This window comes from Argiope bruennichi, chromosome 7 (genome assembly GCF_947563725.1).
Source record: "Argiope bruennichi chromosome 7, qqArgBrue1.1, whole genome shotgun sequence".
Lineage (NCBI taxonomy): Eukaryota > Metazoa > Arthropoda > Arachnida > Araneae > Araneidae > Argiope > Argiope bruennichi.
In genome coordinates this window covers 133559806-133579060 of record NC_079157.1, presented here as the reverse complement: position 1 = coordinate 133579060, position 19255 = coordinate 133559806, and the positions used below count along the sequence as shown (strand labels likewise).

Below are 19255 nucleotides of genomic sequence, written 5' to 3'. Positions count from 1 at the left end.
CATCTGTGTCCATTTTTTGATTTATTATTCCACATCACAAGATATTGTGCATCTTAATTTGCTTTGTTAACAAAAAGAACGGAAAAAGATTCGAAATTTCTGGAAACTTCCCCGTTTTAGATTTCCCAGAATCTAAAAAACATATATTTTTTTTAATTACATCTGTCTGTGAATACGATAATTCAAAATGCTTTAAGTGAGACGGATGAAAGTTAGTATGTAGACTTTAAGCCGTGTTATGAAGTGAAGACGTTAACTGCTAAGTATAAAAAGCTTGAAAAATAAAACTTATTACACGAATATAGCATCTAAAAGGCCTCTCCTTGTCAAATTTTGAATCGAATCTGTCAAGGGTTGGTCATATTCATGAAAATACAATAATTTAAAAACGCAGTGAATTAAATGGAATTTGGTATATAATCTCTTGATTATAATTGCAGTTGTCAGATTTTAGTTTCAGTTTGAGAAAGAAAGCACATTTTGTTTGCTGGAACTTCTATACTAACATCATAACAGCGATTAATCGCTAAAGAAAAAGAGAAAAATCCACTAAAGTTCTCATGCTAATAGGCTCTTCCGCAACCATTTTTCACCAATGGCACGTGATTAATACACAAGCACCGATTTCCTTCACTATGATACGATGAACACAACTCTAAAAAGAAAAAAAAAAAAAAAAAAAGAGAGAACTTGTTGCTATCACGTATAGGATATTCATAATTTCAAGAGAAATGGGATATCATCTTTATAATAAAATATAGGCGAAAGTTTCAGAGATCTCTAGCAGTGGTTCCTTTTCTACTTCGTCATAGAGACAAGTATTCTTGATTTATCCATAAGTTTTTATGCCATTCGTTATTTCTGAATTTTTTTTTTATTTCTAGTTTTTCTTATTTTATGCTGCTTGGAAAGATGAGCTTCAGCATCTAAACGCCGTAACTCAGCACGAAGATTTAACTAAACGAAATTTGGCCTCTCATAAAAATGTGTGTCAATCTGTCGACAAAAAAGCATACTAGGTTTTCCTCACTGCTTTGTTTTTAAAGTTTAGTTGTATTAACATCCCGTTTTAAAGCAACTCTAGGGCTATTTTGGGACGGACCTCGTAATGTGGAACCGTGGTCAGATGACGAAGATAACACTAGCACCCCCTCTCCGAACTTCCACATCGAACCACACCGGCGGAAGGATGTTTGGCCCCGATGGATTTAGCATGCAACAGACCGCTTACACGATGGTTCTTTGGAGGAATCGGGTCTCGAACCTGAGACTCTCTGGTTCGAAGACAAGACCTTACCCCCATGGCACCGTGGCCCTTTCCTCATTGCACTAAAATGCATCACACTCATTTATGGGATTCTAAAAATTAAAATCTGTATGCACCTGACATTTAAGGTCCACAAATTTTTGAGGGACGCAAGTGAATTTCGGGTAGATCATTCCTGCTGATTTTTATGTTTGCTCTTTTTTATTTGATGTTTAATATTTTTGGATTTATTCAGGACGCATCACAGTGTTTCACTATTATTACAGAGAACAATTTTTTAGTTCTTGATCATGTTGCGAGCCCCCTCAATCACAGGGCCTCGGCGCATGACATCCGCCACAAGCCCCAGATGGCCGGCTCTGTGTGCACCTACGCATTTTGAATGTGGGTGTCTTTATGTAATGTGTCAGATGACACTGTGACAAGAGCATTTTACAGAAAGTGAAGAGTGCGTTTTGGAATGCCAGTCAAATTTATTACCTACCGAGGATCTCAATTTAAAAGTGTGTGTGTAAACACGTTACCTTTGTTATAAAATAATTTTTTTTTATAAAAAATGGATTAATTATACTTGAAACTCTAAATAAAATCAAATATCTTTTTAATTTTTTAAAATTTATTCAAAGATGATTGATGAAATAGGTTTGCTGGTACTGAAGTGCACTCAAACTACACTCGGCTTGGCGCTTCGCTACGTGTTAAGGTGCCTCTCGACGCGTTTCGGGTGCACGTCCTTCGATCCGAGCTCTTCTTTTTTCATCAATACTTAAATGAACAACGCTCCATCGGTGCGCGCCGGAGGTGAGATGGAGCAATTTGAAATCAAATTTAATAAACATTTACTGAGTCTATAGAAATGAAGGATAAATATTTTCTTTGTAGCCCTTAACCAAATTATTTTATATTAAATTTTTTTAACTGCATCCTCATCTACTATGTTATGATAGCAAGTGCCATAATCACAGAATTCCTGTGTTTTTTTATATACAATATCTTCCTGCATATTATTACTCCAGATAATTTTTCTACAATATTTCAAAGTAGAAAATCGTTGCAAACGGTTTCATATTATTATCATTTCTTATATGTTTGTAAATTTATTTTACATGTTTGTTTTTTTCGTCTTCTGTAAATATTCTATTAATATTAATAAAATTCCTGTAATATGCCCATCAAATCCTTCAGTGGTATGAGACGGCGTTTCTGTTCTGTATGAGATCTTTTTTTTAAAATTTGCATTTACTTCAAATATTCTGAAACAATCATAGAAAATTCTTTTTAAAAAATGTATAATTCTTTAATTATAAACAAAAATTCAACTTTTTTTTTTTTTTTTTTGTAGTAATGTTTTTATCTCAAAAAAGCTCACAATGATTTGAGTATTTAGAGACTTTGAAAGCATTTTTTCAGTTTTAGCTTTACTAATTTCTTTAACGGTTACTTCCAAACTCAATTTGTGCAACAACTATTTCCTATGAAATAGAATAATTTATTTAAAAACTAACTAAAAGAATATACTTTTAAAGTTTGTTTTTTTAAATTCAATGATAAATTTTTTAATTGATATTGTTTAAAGCTGGTTAATATTTGTAAATCACCTCATGCATTGTACTCGTCGTTCTAGGATGCGGAAATTCTCCATACTTTTTCACTGCTTAAGGAGCCATTTATTTTATCAAAAGAAAAAAAAAAACAAGTATGGGAGAAAAAAAGGGGGGGGGAGAGATGTTTACATTTAAGAATACAAGGAACTGGGATTATTTACCGAAGAGGCATCCATCTTTTTGTGTACCACCTGTTTGCGAAGGAGAATGATCCAAAAGTGCTGTATCGGTATCCTGAAACGAATAGTATGGAACAAATTGGAACGAATAGTGTAGACGTTTGGAACTTCTAACGTAGGAGTTGCCCGTCAAGTTTATCAAAATTTTAATTAAATTTTAACCGGTCTTTCTCAAGATGCTTTCCCTCCTTAAGTTCGGATAATGCGATCGCATGAAAATCGTTGTTGCATCACATCAAAATTCGAAGTATTAGCTTTTCGAGGACAACTATTTTGTTTTAGTACAATTTATTCCCTCCAATTTTAAAAAATTGTTTATACTTTATAATAATACTTTCCATTGTTTTAATTTCCATGTTTGTGCACATAAATATTGCAATGATATTAAATACATCTTTTTTGTCCAGAGTAAAATTTTAATAAAATAAGTAAATACGGAGGAAGCGGGCATAAACTATTGTCATGCTGCAATGTTTAGGAAAATCTTCAATTATGTTCAAAAACTGGGAATTCAGCATTGAAATATTATCAATTCCACTGAAATGTTACATTCATTATTGTTTAACAGAGTCTAACTACTTAATAAATAAACGTGTTATTTCATAAAAGTTTCACAATATTTTGATTTATTATCAATACTAACTTTATACAAATGGTAATTGATTGAGCACAAATTTGAAATCTAAAAATTAATACGGCGTTTATTGCTTCGCACAAGCTCTCGACACCTTTTGGTTTTGAAATCGTACCTAAAACCAGTGCAGCAGCGTTTTCCAGAGGGAGGTATACAACCTTCTTCTCTTATGTTCAGCAGACTAGAAAAAGTGTAGCTTTTCCCTCTATTTAAATGATCGAAATAATGCAAACAAATGCTCAAGTGGTGATTCGTACAATACTCGAAGATACTAGCCATATCCGAACCTTCTGAAAGCTTGCGCTCTACAATAGTTGGCATGCATTTGGCTCGGTCCAGTCTTTCATAGTTGCATTGGCCACAGTAAATGTTTCTGTAGATCCTTTCGCCAATGTAAACAGAGTCCACAAACGCCTTGCACAGTTCTTTAACTGTATCGTTGTGCCAAGAAGAGGAACATCTTGAAATTTCTCGACTTCTATCGCAGGATCTGAGCTCCAAGCTGTTAGTGAAGCTAGCATCATTGTAGTGAGAAACATAATTGCACAGACATTTTCTGTGATTGTCAACTTTGCTCCACTGGTAACCTCTTCTGTAAACATAATGGCGACCATCTAAACCTTCATGTTCAGGACAGCATCTATAATGCAAAGGAAAAAGAGAGTTAGATGCAATGCCGGTTTTATCATTAAGTAATGATTAAACCTAGGTCCTTGTCCAATATACAATACACTTACATATTCAATTAACTCCCGTTCCTCATAATAAGTATTTTGTTGCTGCATGTACAGGGGTGTCCCACAAGGTGTGCAGCGTTTTATATTTACAGATTCAGAAAAAACACGTCAAGACGATTGATTATTTTGATGTTTAACATGTGGGAATATAGCGTCATAGTCTAATTAATATGTGAAGCTTGTGTTAAGAAAATTTCAAGAAATGGAGAAAAAAAAAAAAACCAAGTGAAAATCAATGTTTATTTAGAACTTTCGAAACAACGGATTTTCGAAATGTCAAACCGTTTGAACAAATGACATGGCGAAATCTGGAATCGAAATTCGCAATTGTTTTCTGCAAAACATGTGTTTCAATTTCTTCGACCTCGGTTTCAATTGCTGCTCTCAAGTCATCCAGTGTTGAGGGCTATGCGAGATACATTTTGTCTTTCAAATGTCCCCATAAAAAATCACATAGGTTAAGGTCTGGGGAGTAAGGTGACCACTCTATAACATTGTCTGTTTTCGTAATGGAATCCGGTCCAATAAGTCTATGGTGAAAATGTTCAGATAAGAGATCGAAGTTCCGCTGAGTACTGTGAGGTTTAGCACCATCTTGTGTAAACCAATAATCATTTATCTTTCGTACGTACTTTTAATCGTCGTGCCGCCGTTTATGTTGTGGTGACCACAGTGATCTAGGGAAGCTGCCATGTTGAGCAATCGTCGTATACATCATAATTTGAAATACAAATTGTCAGATTCGTAATTAACATTCTTCGTGTAGTTAGACTGTGACGCTTTATTCGGGGACACCACTTGTTATTCATCAGAATACTCATCTTGACCTGTTCTATCCGAATCTATAAATATTAGACGCTGCATATCTTGTGGGATACCCTGTATTAAACTCAAACGAGAATTGCATTATAAAGTACAAAATCTATTTTTCTTTAAAGTTTCGACGGATCATAAAAAAAAAAAAAAAAAAAAAAAAAAACACAAACACAGGGAGAGCAAAAAAAAAAAAGTTATTACCAGAAGTTATGTACAGACATGGTTCCTTTTCGATTTAACCGTCAAGAAGGCATATGTCATATCGGTAAGCCCTCTCTCTTCGAAGAACGTTACTGAAACTGATGTGAGATGGACCTTTTTTTAAAGCTCTTCATTAGTATGGAAGCTTTGACCTTCAATTCAGACGGCGCGAACGCCTCCTCTCGAAAAATGTGTACAAAGGTTATAACAACAGAAGATTTCGATCAAGAGTTAGGGAAAACGATGTATGCAGAAACGCCAGACAACGGGGCAGAATGAGAAAATTGACTTTGATGTTTATGCATTCCCGTTTCATAATCTTTACTTAAAAGAATGCTTATTGCTGAATGAGGAGCACTAAAAGAATGGTAAGTCATAACTCACAAAACTGGCGGCAACATCCATTGGAAAAAGGATCCGAGGCCACCGATATGACATATCGATTATGCCGAAAAGTAGCCATATATGTAGGTAAATGTTTTGTTAATAAACTTATTTTGTTCTCTATTCTTTTTTTACAATTCATCGGATCTTTAAAAAATTTCCCTTTTTATTTATTAATTACTAATGCTTAAAAATACTGAAAATTATTTTACTTGGCGTAATTTAATAAACGATATGTTGATTTAAACCAAAACGCGTCATTGACTTATGTCATTAAGAAGGCACAATTAAAAGAGAACTATCTGAAATTTTCCATAGAATTAAAAATCTTGCCATCCTCAAATCAAACCTTAGGGAATTACTAACCTTTTTTAAAAGTAATTGATGACCGAAAATGGAAAAGTGCAACAAATGCCGAATTGCAAATTCTGCATTAGCAGTACTTAGTCACTGGAGACATCTTCCAAAGTGTTTTGCATCTACTTTGATATTTACATCGCTTTACAAATTAAAAAAAGTGGTACATATTAAGTTATAACACGAAAAAAAAAGGAAAGACTTTTTTTTCTTTCCCTTTGGAGCACTTATTGTATTTTTCAATTTCAGTCTGAAATTCTTTGACCCATGATATTTTTCTTAAAGAACTTTATTTTTATAGCTCGTCATCTTTTATTTGAGTTGCTGAACACTCGTGCGTGTATGCTCCAACTCGGAACTACTGCGATTCCGAGTTGGTCCAACATTAAGGCTATTACTGAGGCATCCTGTGCAAAAACGATTCCGAGCTCACCGGAGTTCTACGTTCCACGTCGTCAGCTTCTCTCCATCCCCGTTGCAGACCGCGCAGTAGAGGTTTGCGTAAGTGATCCCGGACGTGGTGCTCGTCACAGGTGGCAAGTGACCGATGCTTTCGCTACAGAACTGGCTAGACCCCGACCAGTTGCTGGGGCATCCTGAGATGGCGAGAAATCTGCCTCTCTTCGACAAGGAAATACACATCTTAGATACCGTTATTGCGCTCACATCTGAAATGAAAATAGTATTGATCTGAGATTTTATCGTAGGGATAAAAATAAAATGTTTTGTTAACCATTTTCATGATCTGGTAAATGCAAGTAAAATGATATTTTTGATGTTTTCAACATAAAATGAATAAAAAAAGGTAGTTTAAAAAGACTTTTACTCCACTACTATTATTTTATTTCAATTATTTCCATTTGTTTAGGTTTTAATTTGTAATTTATCAATATTATGGATATGCTATCAATATTATGGAATCCTGTAATTTACTTTCCCTCCGTTTCACTGCCAGATAACACCTCTCATATAAGATGAGAAAATTGTAAAATAGTGTATTATCACCGAGAGCTCACAGTTATATTGAATTCTAAAATTCTTGAAAAAGTGAGTTATAAAACTCCATCTTTAAAAACACGAAGTTACAAAAATATTTTTAAAAAATGTTATAATAATCATTTTTACAGCTAATTTCTTTGGTCGATTGTTTTAAGAAAGGAATTTTTCTTCATTTTGGATCACGGCATCTGAGACTATCAGAAGAATTTGAATTTTTTAATTAAAATTTATTGAGGTTCAGTCATTGTAGGTTATCAGCGTGTCTACATATTAATAACACTGTATTGAAAGTTTTATTAAATTTCAGGCAATTAAACCTCAATCTACTAAAGTTCTTGATTGACGCTTATTATGATTGTACAAATATTACTTTAAAAGATTCTACATTTTTCGAATTACAAAATCCCGATTACAAATAAAAGATATTTTCACTAATGTACTAAATAGTAAAAAGAAGAGAGATTATTTACGATTCAGTATTATAAATTAATGAATTTTTCCTCTATTTTCTCCCTTGCGTTTTCGAGCAATAGAATTGCGAACTTTTGAATAAGTAAGTATTCTTACATAAAATGACGATGAAAAAGGGTATTCCTTCTGATATTATTGCAATTTATGTTTTATTCCATTAGCACCCCATACCCACAAGCTCACCACCAGATTTCAGCAATCCTTACCGTAAATCAATATATATATTTTTTAAAAATTCTAAATTATCTCATTTACATAGATGGAAATTTATACAAAATGAAGCAGCACGAAGGTTATTTTAAGATGGACTTATAATTTTCAGTTATGGCCAGATCACGAGAACGACACCTGAGCAACCACTCTCTCTGGAAACTACCGAACGGCAGTAAAAGAGACGTTTGATCTTATATATGACAAATCTTTCAAGGAATCAGATTTCTAGCCGGAAACCTTTCAGCTTCAAAGCCGGGAATTAACACAAGGTCACCTCGATGTACGCTTAAAAAATAAAAATGAAAATATGCAAATCAATAAAATAGATCTTGGATCCAACATCTACTAGAAAAGTTTCATGGAAACTGTGTTCTTATGTTGATCCAATTGATTGATTAAATTGCTTTGGCGCTTCTTTTTTCAAGATACTGTAGAATTATTTTGGAGGTGATAAAGTCAAATGACAAAGAGGACATCTAAACCAACACACTCTCTTCAAAATTCCAAACAACGACTTTAGGACTTAGTTACTCTAGACACGTTAATGCCCTCTTCTGGAGATTTGTAATACTGGACCTTAGTAAGTTTCCGGAATAAAATCTTATTTTCCAAACATCGATGTCGTGAAAAGTCGAGGCGAGCGAAGGCCCTTGAGAGAAATGGTGAGGTTGTAGGTTTTTGTGATTTTGTTTTATTTCGCCCCGCTTTGAAATAATTTTAGTACTAGATTTTTATTTGGAATCACTTTTTTCTACGCCAGCAGGAGGACATTTGATTTTCGATGTCACAGTTAATGGGCATCTGGAATCATTAGAGAAATTTGGTTCAAACCTCCGGCTTATTGGGATGTCCCAAAAGTATATTTCTCATCGCGCTATGAATGGCCTTGTCTCACTCTGTCTGTTTGGGCAAACATGCAGGCTTATCTATTAGCCGTCTAGCGGTTTCATTTCGTACCAGAGCTCTACTTCAGCTCAAGCCGGAACTACACCCCCAAAAAAGTTATTCTGTCCATTTGGTTGGATTGGAAAGGCGTAGTTTTCTACGAGCTTCTTCCTCAAGATGAAATAATAAATTCTACGAAATGCTGTCATCAACAAAATCAATTAAAAGCTGCCGTAGCAAAAAAAAAAAAAAAAAAAAAAATCGGGCCAGAATTAATGAACCGACGAGGCGTTGTTTTTCATCATGACAACGCGAGACCACCTATTGCATGAGTCGTAAGAGAGAAGCTCTTACAGTTTGATTGGGATGTTTTACCGCATCCTGCATACTTTCCAGATGTCGCTCTGCCTGATTATTACTCCTTTCTGTCCTTAAGAAATTGTCTTCACGTTGCTTTAAATCCATCAGCGAAATAAAAGCGGTACTGGAGGATTTGTCCAAAACACAACAATTTTGGAAAGAAGGCATAATGAGGCTTCCTGAGAGATGGAAGAAAGTAATAGAGCAAAAGGGTTCTTATATAACAAAATAAATGATATTGTGTGTTCATTTCGTATTAGACATAGGAAAGAAACTTATAGGACGCCCTAATAGAAGCCATTTCTGAAACAGCATACAAGGAATCTTACCTACTCTTCGATGGCGAGAGTCAAAGCAGCAGTCCTTGTAGAATGCGCAACTTGAGCTGCACGAGCAAGGAAGCAAATTCTCTTCCGTTACGTTCGCCTGACTTTCACATTTCTGCGAGCATGACCCAGGGGCGAAGGGCAGTTCCCCAAGTGTTGCACTGCAAAGACTCAACAGCCAAAGTGAGAAGAGACGCATCTTGATATTCGCCATTTCCAGATGAAGACAGACGATTTTTTTTTCATTCCTGTCAGAAATTATGTTTCATTAGATAGAGTTCTGTAAATGTAAGTGCTTCTGAAATTTAATAATGAATTTTAATAATACGTTGTTATGCAGAATTTTACATATTGCAATTTTTTCATTTCTTAAGAATGTATCCAAAATTATTCTTTTCATAAAGTCATATGAAGCATTATGTAATACTTGGAAATAGTGTTGTAGGATAGAATAATCTTAATGTTTAAATTAAAACTTCTTACAAGAAACAAATGGCATGCATACAATTATATTGAAATTTTAAAATTTGGACTAAAAATGCGATTATCTCTTGATATTTGCTAATGGTGCACACATATGTACAAGGTTGCTTTTTATATTCTGCATTGCGAATGACACATTATTAAGCATTAAAGTGTCAAGGATTTTTTTTTTCATTTGTTTATCTAACTTGATAGATTTCTAAAGATGAATTTTGCAATCGACTTGTTTCTCACTTCAAATTTCAGAAGTTTTCTGTCCCCAACGATAATGCAATATTTTCAGAATGTGTTAATCGCCTCGCTAGTGAGCCATCTAGCAATAAATCCGAAAAAAGGGTGAGATGCGATGTTGTTTATAAAAACGAATTGTAAATTAAGTACTAAAAAGACGAAAATAAGAAAAATCATATTTTAGCATTTTTTATTTAGCGTTTTTAATAATAACTTCTTCTTGATTGTAAATAATTCTTATATTAATAAAATGTTTCCATACAAAAATTTCTCTAATTATGTTGTAAAAAATTCTTAATATACTTTTATTGAATCGTTTAAAAAAAACAAATAATGAGAGAAATTTCCTATTTCAGCAATTTTTTTTTGTTTTAAATAAACTTAATATTTTATTTTATTTACAGATTGATTTACTTGTTAGGAATTATCCATCTGACATTATGTGAGAACTGTTTAATTTTTGTTGTTGTTTTTTATGGCACTTTACAAGCCCGCTGACGAACAGGCAGTGATTTAAGCCAAGTGTGCAGAGGCTTCTGAGGGCAAAGCTCCTGAGCCCCCGAGAGTTGAAGTCTGACTTCTATCTTATATGAAGAGGTTCGCTTGCAGAACCCCTTTGTACAGGGGGCTCTTTCACACACCTCACAGATAGAACACAGGGAATTGAACAAGCATGCCCGCACCAGGACTCGAACCCGCTGGAGACCACGGAGAAGGTTTAATTTGTAATTAATTATAAAAAATGATGGCAATTCTGAGATTAAAAAAGAAAAAAAAATCCATTCTTTCCAATCAAAAAAATGAAAAACATAAAATTAAAAGAAGCTTCGCGTGGCTCTTGACCACTTTGACACTGAGTAGATGTTTTATGCTCTTGAATTTCCATCACAGTTTAAATAATAATAATCAAAAAATATTTCAGAATAAAAACTAGTGATGGAAGTTGCAACAAAACCCAAAAATTATTAGCTGTTTATGCACTCGTACATAGGTATAGGTTTCGGACTCATCAAAAATTCAATCTCCAACCTATAAACATTCTTAGCAGTTTTTAACGATAATTCCTGATGGTTTCATAGCGAGACACTCTGATGAGGTCCCATAATTGTTTTTTCAAATAAATAAAACATTATAACTCTTAACCGATGGCAAAATTTTTGTCTTGTTAGGAAAATAAGAAGATTTTTTACGCTATTTTTGAGAAATATTATTTAAATATGAAAAGAGCTATCAATATTCAAAAAAATATATATATTATTATTATTTAAATGCATTTATGTGTCTGTTATCGATTAAGGCTTATTCATAGATATAACAAAATGCCATACATAAATACAGAATAAAATTCTTTTCTTGTTCATTTATTCACTCACTACAATATCTTTTTCTAAATAAATTGTAGTGAGTAACAATTTATGAACTTTTCCCTAACTCCAAAATTGCAAGGAGAAATAAATCGCAAGGACAAAATGCGTTGTATCATTTGAAAAAGAATGCAACGTTCTACAAAATGTTTTTATTTTTTTATTTTATTGTTTTCGAGTATTTTCACACCATTGGAGTTGAATGCCAACAGTTTAAAATTTTGCATTTTCTACACCATTTAGCATTTCGGAAATCGCTGTTGTTACTCGTATATCGAGAAGAGATGCCTTACCCACCCTTTGACCTACGAATTTACTTAACTTCCTAATTAGATGATACATCCTGGTTAGGTTATTTACCATTATTTCAGTTTTTATAATAATATAAAAGACTTTTGATATGTTAAACCTTTTCTAAATATTGTTTAAATTTTCACTTAATTGCAATAAAGATTCGGTCATTAGATCCGCGAGTCAGACTCATCATTATATGCAAAGGACCATCGTGTACCTGCAAAAAAAAATCATGATCAATTGAACCAATTTTTTTAACATACGATCAGAGGGAATTTTTTAAAAATAAATTTGGAAGACGCTATGAATTTATTCTAATAATTTTCATTTACTGCTTCAAGTACATAATTAGATTTTTCTATTGTTCAATAAGCCTACCATTTTTTAATATTCTTTTACGGCAGTTATTTTCTTGCTTTATAAAAAATTAAGGTAAAAAAAAAACAGTTTCTATACTAAATATTAGCAAACGTTATTTAAATTTATTACCAAGGTGTGTAAATATCTGAAATCGAAGCAGATTTCTAGCTCTAAAAACTTATTTATAAACTGAGCCCAATTAACTGATCTCCAGAATCATCCTTAAACATTTTTTAAAAATTCTTTAGATATCTTAAAAAATTATAACATAAATTAAAAAGTATTAAAAAGAAATTTTAGAAAAAACTAACCACGGAGCAAACAAAATGCCATTTTCATTCTCTACACCAATTTCAAATATTATAATCTACAACGAAAAATACTTCAATTTATTATAATGCTGCGGCTGTGTTGGAGTTGACAGATCATTAAAAATTAAAAACTTGTAAATGGCAATTTCTGATCTAAAAAAAAAAAAAAAAAATCGTTTTTATTATAAATAATTTATAATAAGTAAACGCAAATAATTTTAATTAATAAATGATAATAACAATGATTATGATTTTATAATTTAGAAAATAATTTCAGTAGTATATTTTTAAGAAGCAATTTTAAAAACTTTGAATGCAAGAATTATATAATAATAGTTCAAAATATAGGAAAAGTTCACATCGAACGCGTCACTTTTGACTCTTTCTGATATTGCCGAAATGTTTCGCTACTTTTCCTAACACAACATGCAGCGACTGAATTAAGAGCTTTTTAAAAAATTATTCTATCGAGATCAAAAGGTTTAGACGTATTTAACCAATGATGACAATGGAAAAATAAAAGCAAAAAAATTAATGTTTTATAATTTAAATTTGGAATTAATCAAAATAAATTTGAGATGCAGATAATATTTTAAATTCTATTAATAGGAATTTCGAATTACCAACAAACTGGAGTGCGAATGAAAGAATTTATCAAGTTTCACTGTTAAATGATATTGTAGCTTACACCGTTCCAGTTGATATACGCAGCTTTGCTTGGAATTTAAATGCTTATAATATTTATAATGTGAAAATTAATTTTGTATAAACTATTATAATGCACATAATCCTATTATTCTATCACACCACTTGATAGACAGCTCAATAGGCGTTTAAACGTTTGTAATCGTTTGTAATCAATTCTTTCTTTTAGGTCTTTTACGCACCTTTAAATAATTAATCAAAACCAATCGAAAAATAAAAAAAAAAACTTTTAGCAGAAATTAAAAAATAGTGGTAGGGAAGATCAGAGCTTACTGTTATTGTATAGTAAAATATCTTAAATTAAATTTTGAAAGAAATTGCAAAAATTAAAGAAAATGTTGCACAGAAAGTTTTGGTATCATTGAAAGGTAAAATTTTAAATTTTAAGATGGTATTTCTTATAAAACAATATGGTCCGAAGTTGTTGCAGGAAAATGGCAATTTTTTTTATTTATTTATGATTAATTTATTATTTAATTAAGTTTTGCTCTTTGAAAAGCTTGTGCTATTCTTTCTCTTGTTCTAAAGAGTAAGTGGTTTAGCTGAAATCGTTTAATGAAAGATAACCGCAATGATTTTTATTTACTATATTAAGATTGACTGTACTCACCACTCCAGTTGATCTTAGATTCTTACTAGAATGTAGAAACCAAATCATTCTGCCACAATTTATTTTGGGAACAAGTGGCGGGAAATTACGTACGAGCCGGAGGCACGTCACATTAAGAGGCGCTTGAGTGGATTTCCCCGATGCATTGCGTTGACTAAAATAAAAATAATAAAAAAACTGTTGCGGCCACTTGTCAAATGTAAATATTTTGAAGGAATTTCGTGATATGAAATAAATATTTATAGGAACAGTTCTGATTGTCTACATACATTTAGGATCATTTAAGAAAAGAGCTCATCCTGAGTGGAAAAATAAATTAATAAGAATAAATGAGTAATTAACAGTCGAATGACATGCGGAACACCAATGTGCATGAAATCAATAAATTGTATAGAAACTGCATCAGAAGAAATATATTGCATTGAAAGCCGCTTATTATAACACAGCCGAGATCCATGAAAAGACATTGTGAAAATATGAAATGTGACTTCAGAACAATGCGGTTTCCTTTTTTCGTTCTTCGCTTCCTGAAATCAGAGCGGATATGCATTTGCAGGCAAAAATAACTTTTCCTTTGAGATTAATAAATTTTGAATATCTAATTCAGATATATATTTATAAAAAAAAAAAACACGTTTTTTTTTCTGTTATATTAATGATGCTCGTCTTCAAAATCACTTAAATTTAAATATTTCAAGAATTTTCAAAACAAAGGTAATAAAAATATGATATTCAAAAAATTGATCCCTCAGCAAGAGATAGAGTGAGTGGTGAATTTTAAATGTACTTCTAACAGCATATGTTATGCTGCAAGTACTTGAAACCATTTTCGAGAAAAAAGGCGATGAATACATGACACACGTACAAACTCTTTGAAATCGTTGCTGGCTACCACATCAATACGACAATCCTAAATTTATCTTTAAAGAGCTATACATCTTATTCTGGATGAAAATTTAAAATTATATTGGACTGAAGTTCTAAGAAAGAAGATTCATTCCCTTTCTTACACTGAAACGATTCATTATTATTATTATTATTATTATTATTTGGTCTGCCAGTGCCATTTTATACTTTATACTGAAACAATTCATGTGCTCTTTTGCCTTCTCACTTTATGCTAAAATGGCCCATGTGTTTTTTTTTTGTTTTTTTTTATGTGCCATTGCCATCCTCTACCTCAAATGGTGCTCATGCTCCTCCTCGTCTGCCGTTCGCTGTTGAATCGCTACAAAAGGAAATGACGTGCCTAAATCTTGTTTCTCTTACATCAAGTTTTTCTCATTGACTTGAGATATAAATGGAGGGAGCTAATTACTTATTTTTCCTACAAAAAAAATTCATACCCAACTTGAATCAAGTGACTTGTGATGAATCTTAGAGTAGAAAAACCCTGTTTGGTGGCATATCGCGAATCTTGGCTAACTCTAAAACTGTCGCATAACCATTTTTATTGGTTGGCATAACAGTTCCTAATTTTTTTTTTTTTTTTTTTTTTTTTTTTTTTTTTGAAATTATCATTTTTTTTTTTTTTTTTTGAAACTAAGCAAATTGGTTTCGAAAATAATGGTTTCTTTTTCATAACGTCAATAACTGAGTTTGTTTATTTAAATTATGTTTACTTTTTTCTTTGTGTTTCTGCATTAATTAAAAAAAGTTTCCCCCCCCCCTTTAAGTAAACATTGTAATTCTTTTTTTAACCTAAAGTCTTTTAATTTTGCATTGCAGGTTCAAAAATCATTATTTCAAATACCATGTATAAAAATTGATTTTAAAAGTGAGTTTAAACGAGGGTTTGTCGAGAAATACCTTTCAACCTTTCAACTCATATAATCGCCCCAAAGCGCCTGAGTCAGGCTCCTGTCGAACGGGGCGATACCGAGAGGTCAGAGCTCATAGGATTAAATGAAGCTTAATAACAAGTTAACTAAATTAAATATACTAACTAAACCAAATAATGAAACATTGTTCAGTTAAAAGTTAGGAAAAGGGGAAGAAAAAAAATAGACTCTTTAAACCTAGTGAAAAATTTGTAAAAGCGCAACATATAATCCAATCGCATAAAGTAAAATAAACTGGAGTAATAAGATTTATCCATTAAAATAATCTTTATCTTAAATAAAAATAATATATTGTAATAAAAAATATATAATGAAATTTGGTAAGAAATTTTTTTTAAAAATATAGAGCAAGAGAAATCGTACACTTTTAGAAATATAAAAACGCCTACCGCAGAAAAGTATGCAGATTAAAAGGAAAAGAAAAGAAGAACAACACATACTTTCCACCGATATGCAAAACAATGCTTTGAAATCCTCTCTCCCACCCCCATCCCAAATATTTTTGCCTGGACTGATTCTCAATAGTCTTGCAAATTCGATCACTATCGAAATCTCAAAATTACCCAAGATTCGATAAGTATCAAAAATGCAGTGTATATTAATATCAAAAATTGGTTAAGTATGGAAAACTGGATAAATATTGGAAATCCCATATGTGTCGAAAATTCAATATGTATAAAAAAATTCGAGAAGTATTGGAAATTCGATCGAGACAGATCGAACACTCAAACTAGTTTTGAAAGGCGTTCAGCAGGCATTTGAGCCAAAAGGCAAATGCAAAGGTATACCAGCACTTTTTTTTTTTGTGCCAGTACGCTTGAGTGAGGAAACACGAGCTGCGAATAAAATTGTGAATTTCATCTGAATGAATCCTTTTTGCTTTTATTTCTGAAGATGAATATTTAGTGAGTAAACAGAGAACAACCTTCTGACAACCGCAATTATTTTTCCATCATTTTCCATTCAGTTAGGGAACAGAGAACAGTTTATTCAAAATGACATGATTAAAACAAGTATTTATATTTATTAGAATATGACGGTATTAATAAAAATATTAACAAAAATACTGTATGAAGGTCAATAAGATTGAAGTTTCAACAAATATAAACACTAATCGATAATCAAAACGAAATCGAAAACGCAAATAAATTGTAAATATCGATTTTTTTTTTTTTTTTTTTTTTTGTATCGCGATTTATTGTGAACTATTATTCATGATCATGATATCGATAGATTGATATTTTTCAGGAAACTGGCATCGAAAAATCGATTTTTTTTTTCATAAATCGAAAATTGGCACAGCCTTAGTATTTAGTAATCACACACATGTACCTTCCTAAATTCCTTGCTATCAGATGTTTGCCCAACAGTCCACTAACAACATTACGATGTTTCAAAATGTAATTGCCTAGCAAAACTGATACATTTTTATTATTACTTGATTGTGATTTAGTATTATTTCCCATTCATTTCGAAAACGCAGGAGTTTTTTTTTAATATTTCAAATTTCAATCTGTAACATATTTTCCAAAGGAAACTATTCGAAAGGAAGAAAATAAGAATCGTGTATGTACCTTCGAGTTCGTGCAAGTCAAAGCATTACTGGATTTGCGAAGCAATAGTGTAATATCAACGACGTTTTTTCAAGAATAGAGAAATATTTATTTATAGAAATACAACAACAAAATTGTTTTCCGTCCGTAGAAAGTTATTCATTCGTGTACTACTAGGATATTACGTCTTAGTGATATTTTAGAACATTTCGGTAGCACGTCGAAAATGACGCACATTTTTTTCCATTGACGTCTTACAACCACTACCTTTTGTGGTCGGAAGCTCAAAGCTTTTTTATGTCATTGAAACCGATTTTAATTTATGCCTTTTTTTGTAACAATACGACGTTATTTTTGTTTTTTGATGTTTCCCAAAAAATGTGGCAGTGATAGAGCTCATTTGGTTTTTGACAGTCCGAAATGCGTGGGCATATGATCTAGACTATTTACCATTATCAGCTTTTATTTTCTCTGAATTTTTCTGTTTAATTACATTTGCATTTTCCTATGAGATTTCGAAACAATGTATTATCAAAATTACATTTTCTGGACGCAAATGCTCTTTAATGGCACAATTCATTTGTGTATAGTAAAAACTTAAAGTAAAGTTGCTCTCTGAAGCATTTTGAAATCGTTGCAATGTATGCCAAGAGGCCGCTTTGATATAGTGTCCCGAGTTCGGAATTCGATTTTACGTGCATAAGAAGTGTGTCGAAATCCTTTATTTGAACGGAGACGAAACATGCCGCTTATTTCTAGCAAACTGGAAGACTCAGATGCATTCGTTTTACTCGAAGGAAAAGACACGTTCCATCGCATCCTCAATAAATTTCCTTAAGGTGGGCGACCGCCGGCATCCTGGTCTAAGGGTGGCGCGTCTTCCCCGTGATCTGGGCTTCCCGTGTTCGAGTCCTGGTTTGGGCATGGTTGTTCTTCACGCTGTGTTCTATCTGCGAGGTGTGTTAAAGAACCCTCCCTCCTCTGTAAAAACGGGTTGTGCATAGGGATTACAATACCGGACCAAAATTTCAATACCGGTATTCGGTATTTTTTAAATCTTAATACCGGGATACCTGTTTCAATACCGGTATTAAAAATTTTAGAAAAAGAAAAAAAACACAAGTGTTTTTTTGTTTTATTTACCAGTTTTGTTAGAGAGGGAAAATATCACAAAAAATAATTTGTAATTTATAAATTATAACAGTATATAATCACAAAAAAGTAAAGGAACATCTTATTTATTTAAATCACAAAAAAAGTGTAAATATCACTATTCAGTCTGTGGTACTATTACAAATTTTTGAAATGTAATCTAAAAAAACACAATGCATCAATTGTACTGTCATTAAGCCTGAAAAGTAATTTTGTGTAAAAATGACCAGCTGTCGAAAAGGCTCTTTCGGCATCTGCGCTAGCTAGTGGTACTGTTAGCAATGCGCGATACATTTTTTTCAAGTATTTACCTCTTAATCCCTCATCTTCAAATGAATCGATTTCTCGTCGGATGGTATGGGATATAGCTGATTTCTGTATTGTATTTTGGTTCGTTGAAATTTTTTTTTTATTTATCGCTAATTCTAATTTTTGTTCAAAAGACAATTCCTTTTCACTATCGACAGTAGTGACATCATAATCTTCGATAATTGAACCGAATTCTGAATGTGGATAGGTTTGTGGGTAAAAAGTTTTAAGAAAATTTACTCTGAACTTAATCAGATTTGAATTGATTATTTTCTTTTCTTCTTTTTCATTTTCATTTTTAAAATCATTATAATTATTTAAATACCATAAGACATTTTCTATTTCGGTATGCCTTTCTTCTGTGCGATTTTTCAATGTAATATATAATTCTTTAGATAGTGATGTGTGCTGTTCTTTCAGTGACTGCAACATGAAATTTATTCTTGCATTAGCTGTTAATAAATTAGAATCACTCCGACATAATGCCTGAATAGTCAGTTTAATTGGAAGTAAAGCTGATACAGTTCTGGATATTAAGTCGCATTCACTATCTGAAAAATTAATTTACAGGTTTAAGTCGATTATTGCTTTTTGAATTGGATTTCTCAG

General features: G+C 32.2%; 1 protein-coding gene across 1 annotated transcript; it reads right to left on the bottom strand.

Moving 5' to 3' along the window:
• Nucleotides 1–3645: 3645 nt before the first annotated feature.
• Nucleotides 3646–13895, bottom strand: LOC129975823 (uncharacterized). Its single transcript, XM_056089050.1, has 4 exons — nucleotides 13792–13895; nucleotides 9437–9681; nucleotides 6613–6847; nucleotides 3646–4324 (listed from the first exon to the last, which is right to left on the bottom strand). The coding sequence occupies exons 2-4, from the start codon at nucleotides 9645–9647 to the stop codon at nucleotides 3733–3735; spliced, it is 1038 nt and encodes a 345-aa protein (XP_055945025.1). The 5' UTR covers nucleotides 9648–9681; nucleotides 13792–13895; the 3' UTR covers nucleotides 3646–3732.
• Nucleotides 13896–19255: the final 5360 nt, after the last annotated feature.

Bases quoted from the DNA above. Each gene is read 5' to 3' on its own strand.
- LOC129975823 (XM_056089050.1), bottom strand. From the start codon at position 9,647: ATGGCGAATATCAAGATGCGTCTCTTCTCACTTTGGCTGTTGAGTCTT. The intron at 6,848-9,436 runs GTAAGATTCCTT...TTTTCATTTCAG, and splicing joins CTCTCGCCATCGAAGAGTAG to ATGTGAGCGCAATAACGGTA. The intron at 4,325-6,612 runs GTGAGCTCGGAA...TTTGCATTATAG, and splicing joins ACGTGGAACGTAGAACTCCG to ATGCTGTCCTGAACATGAAG.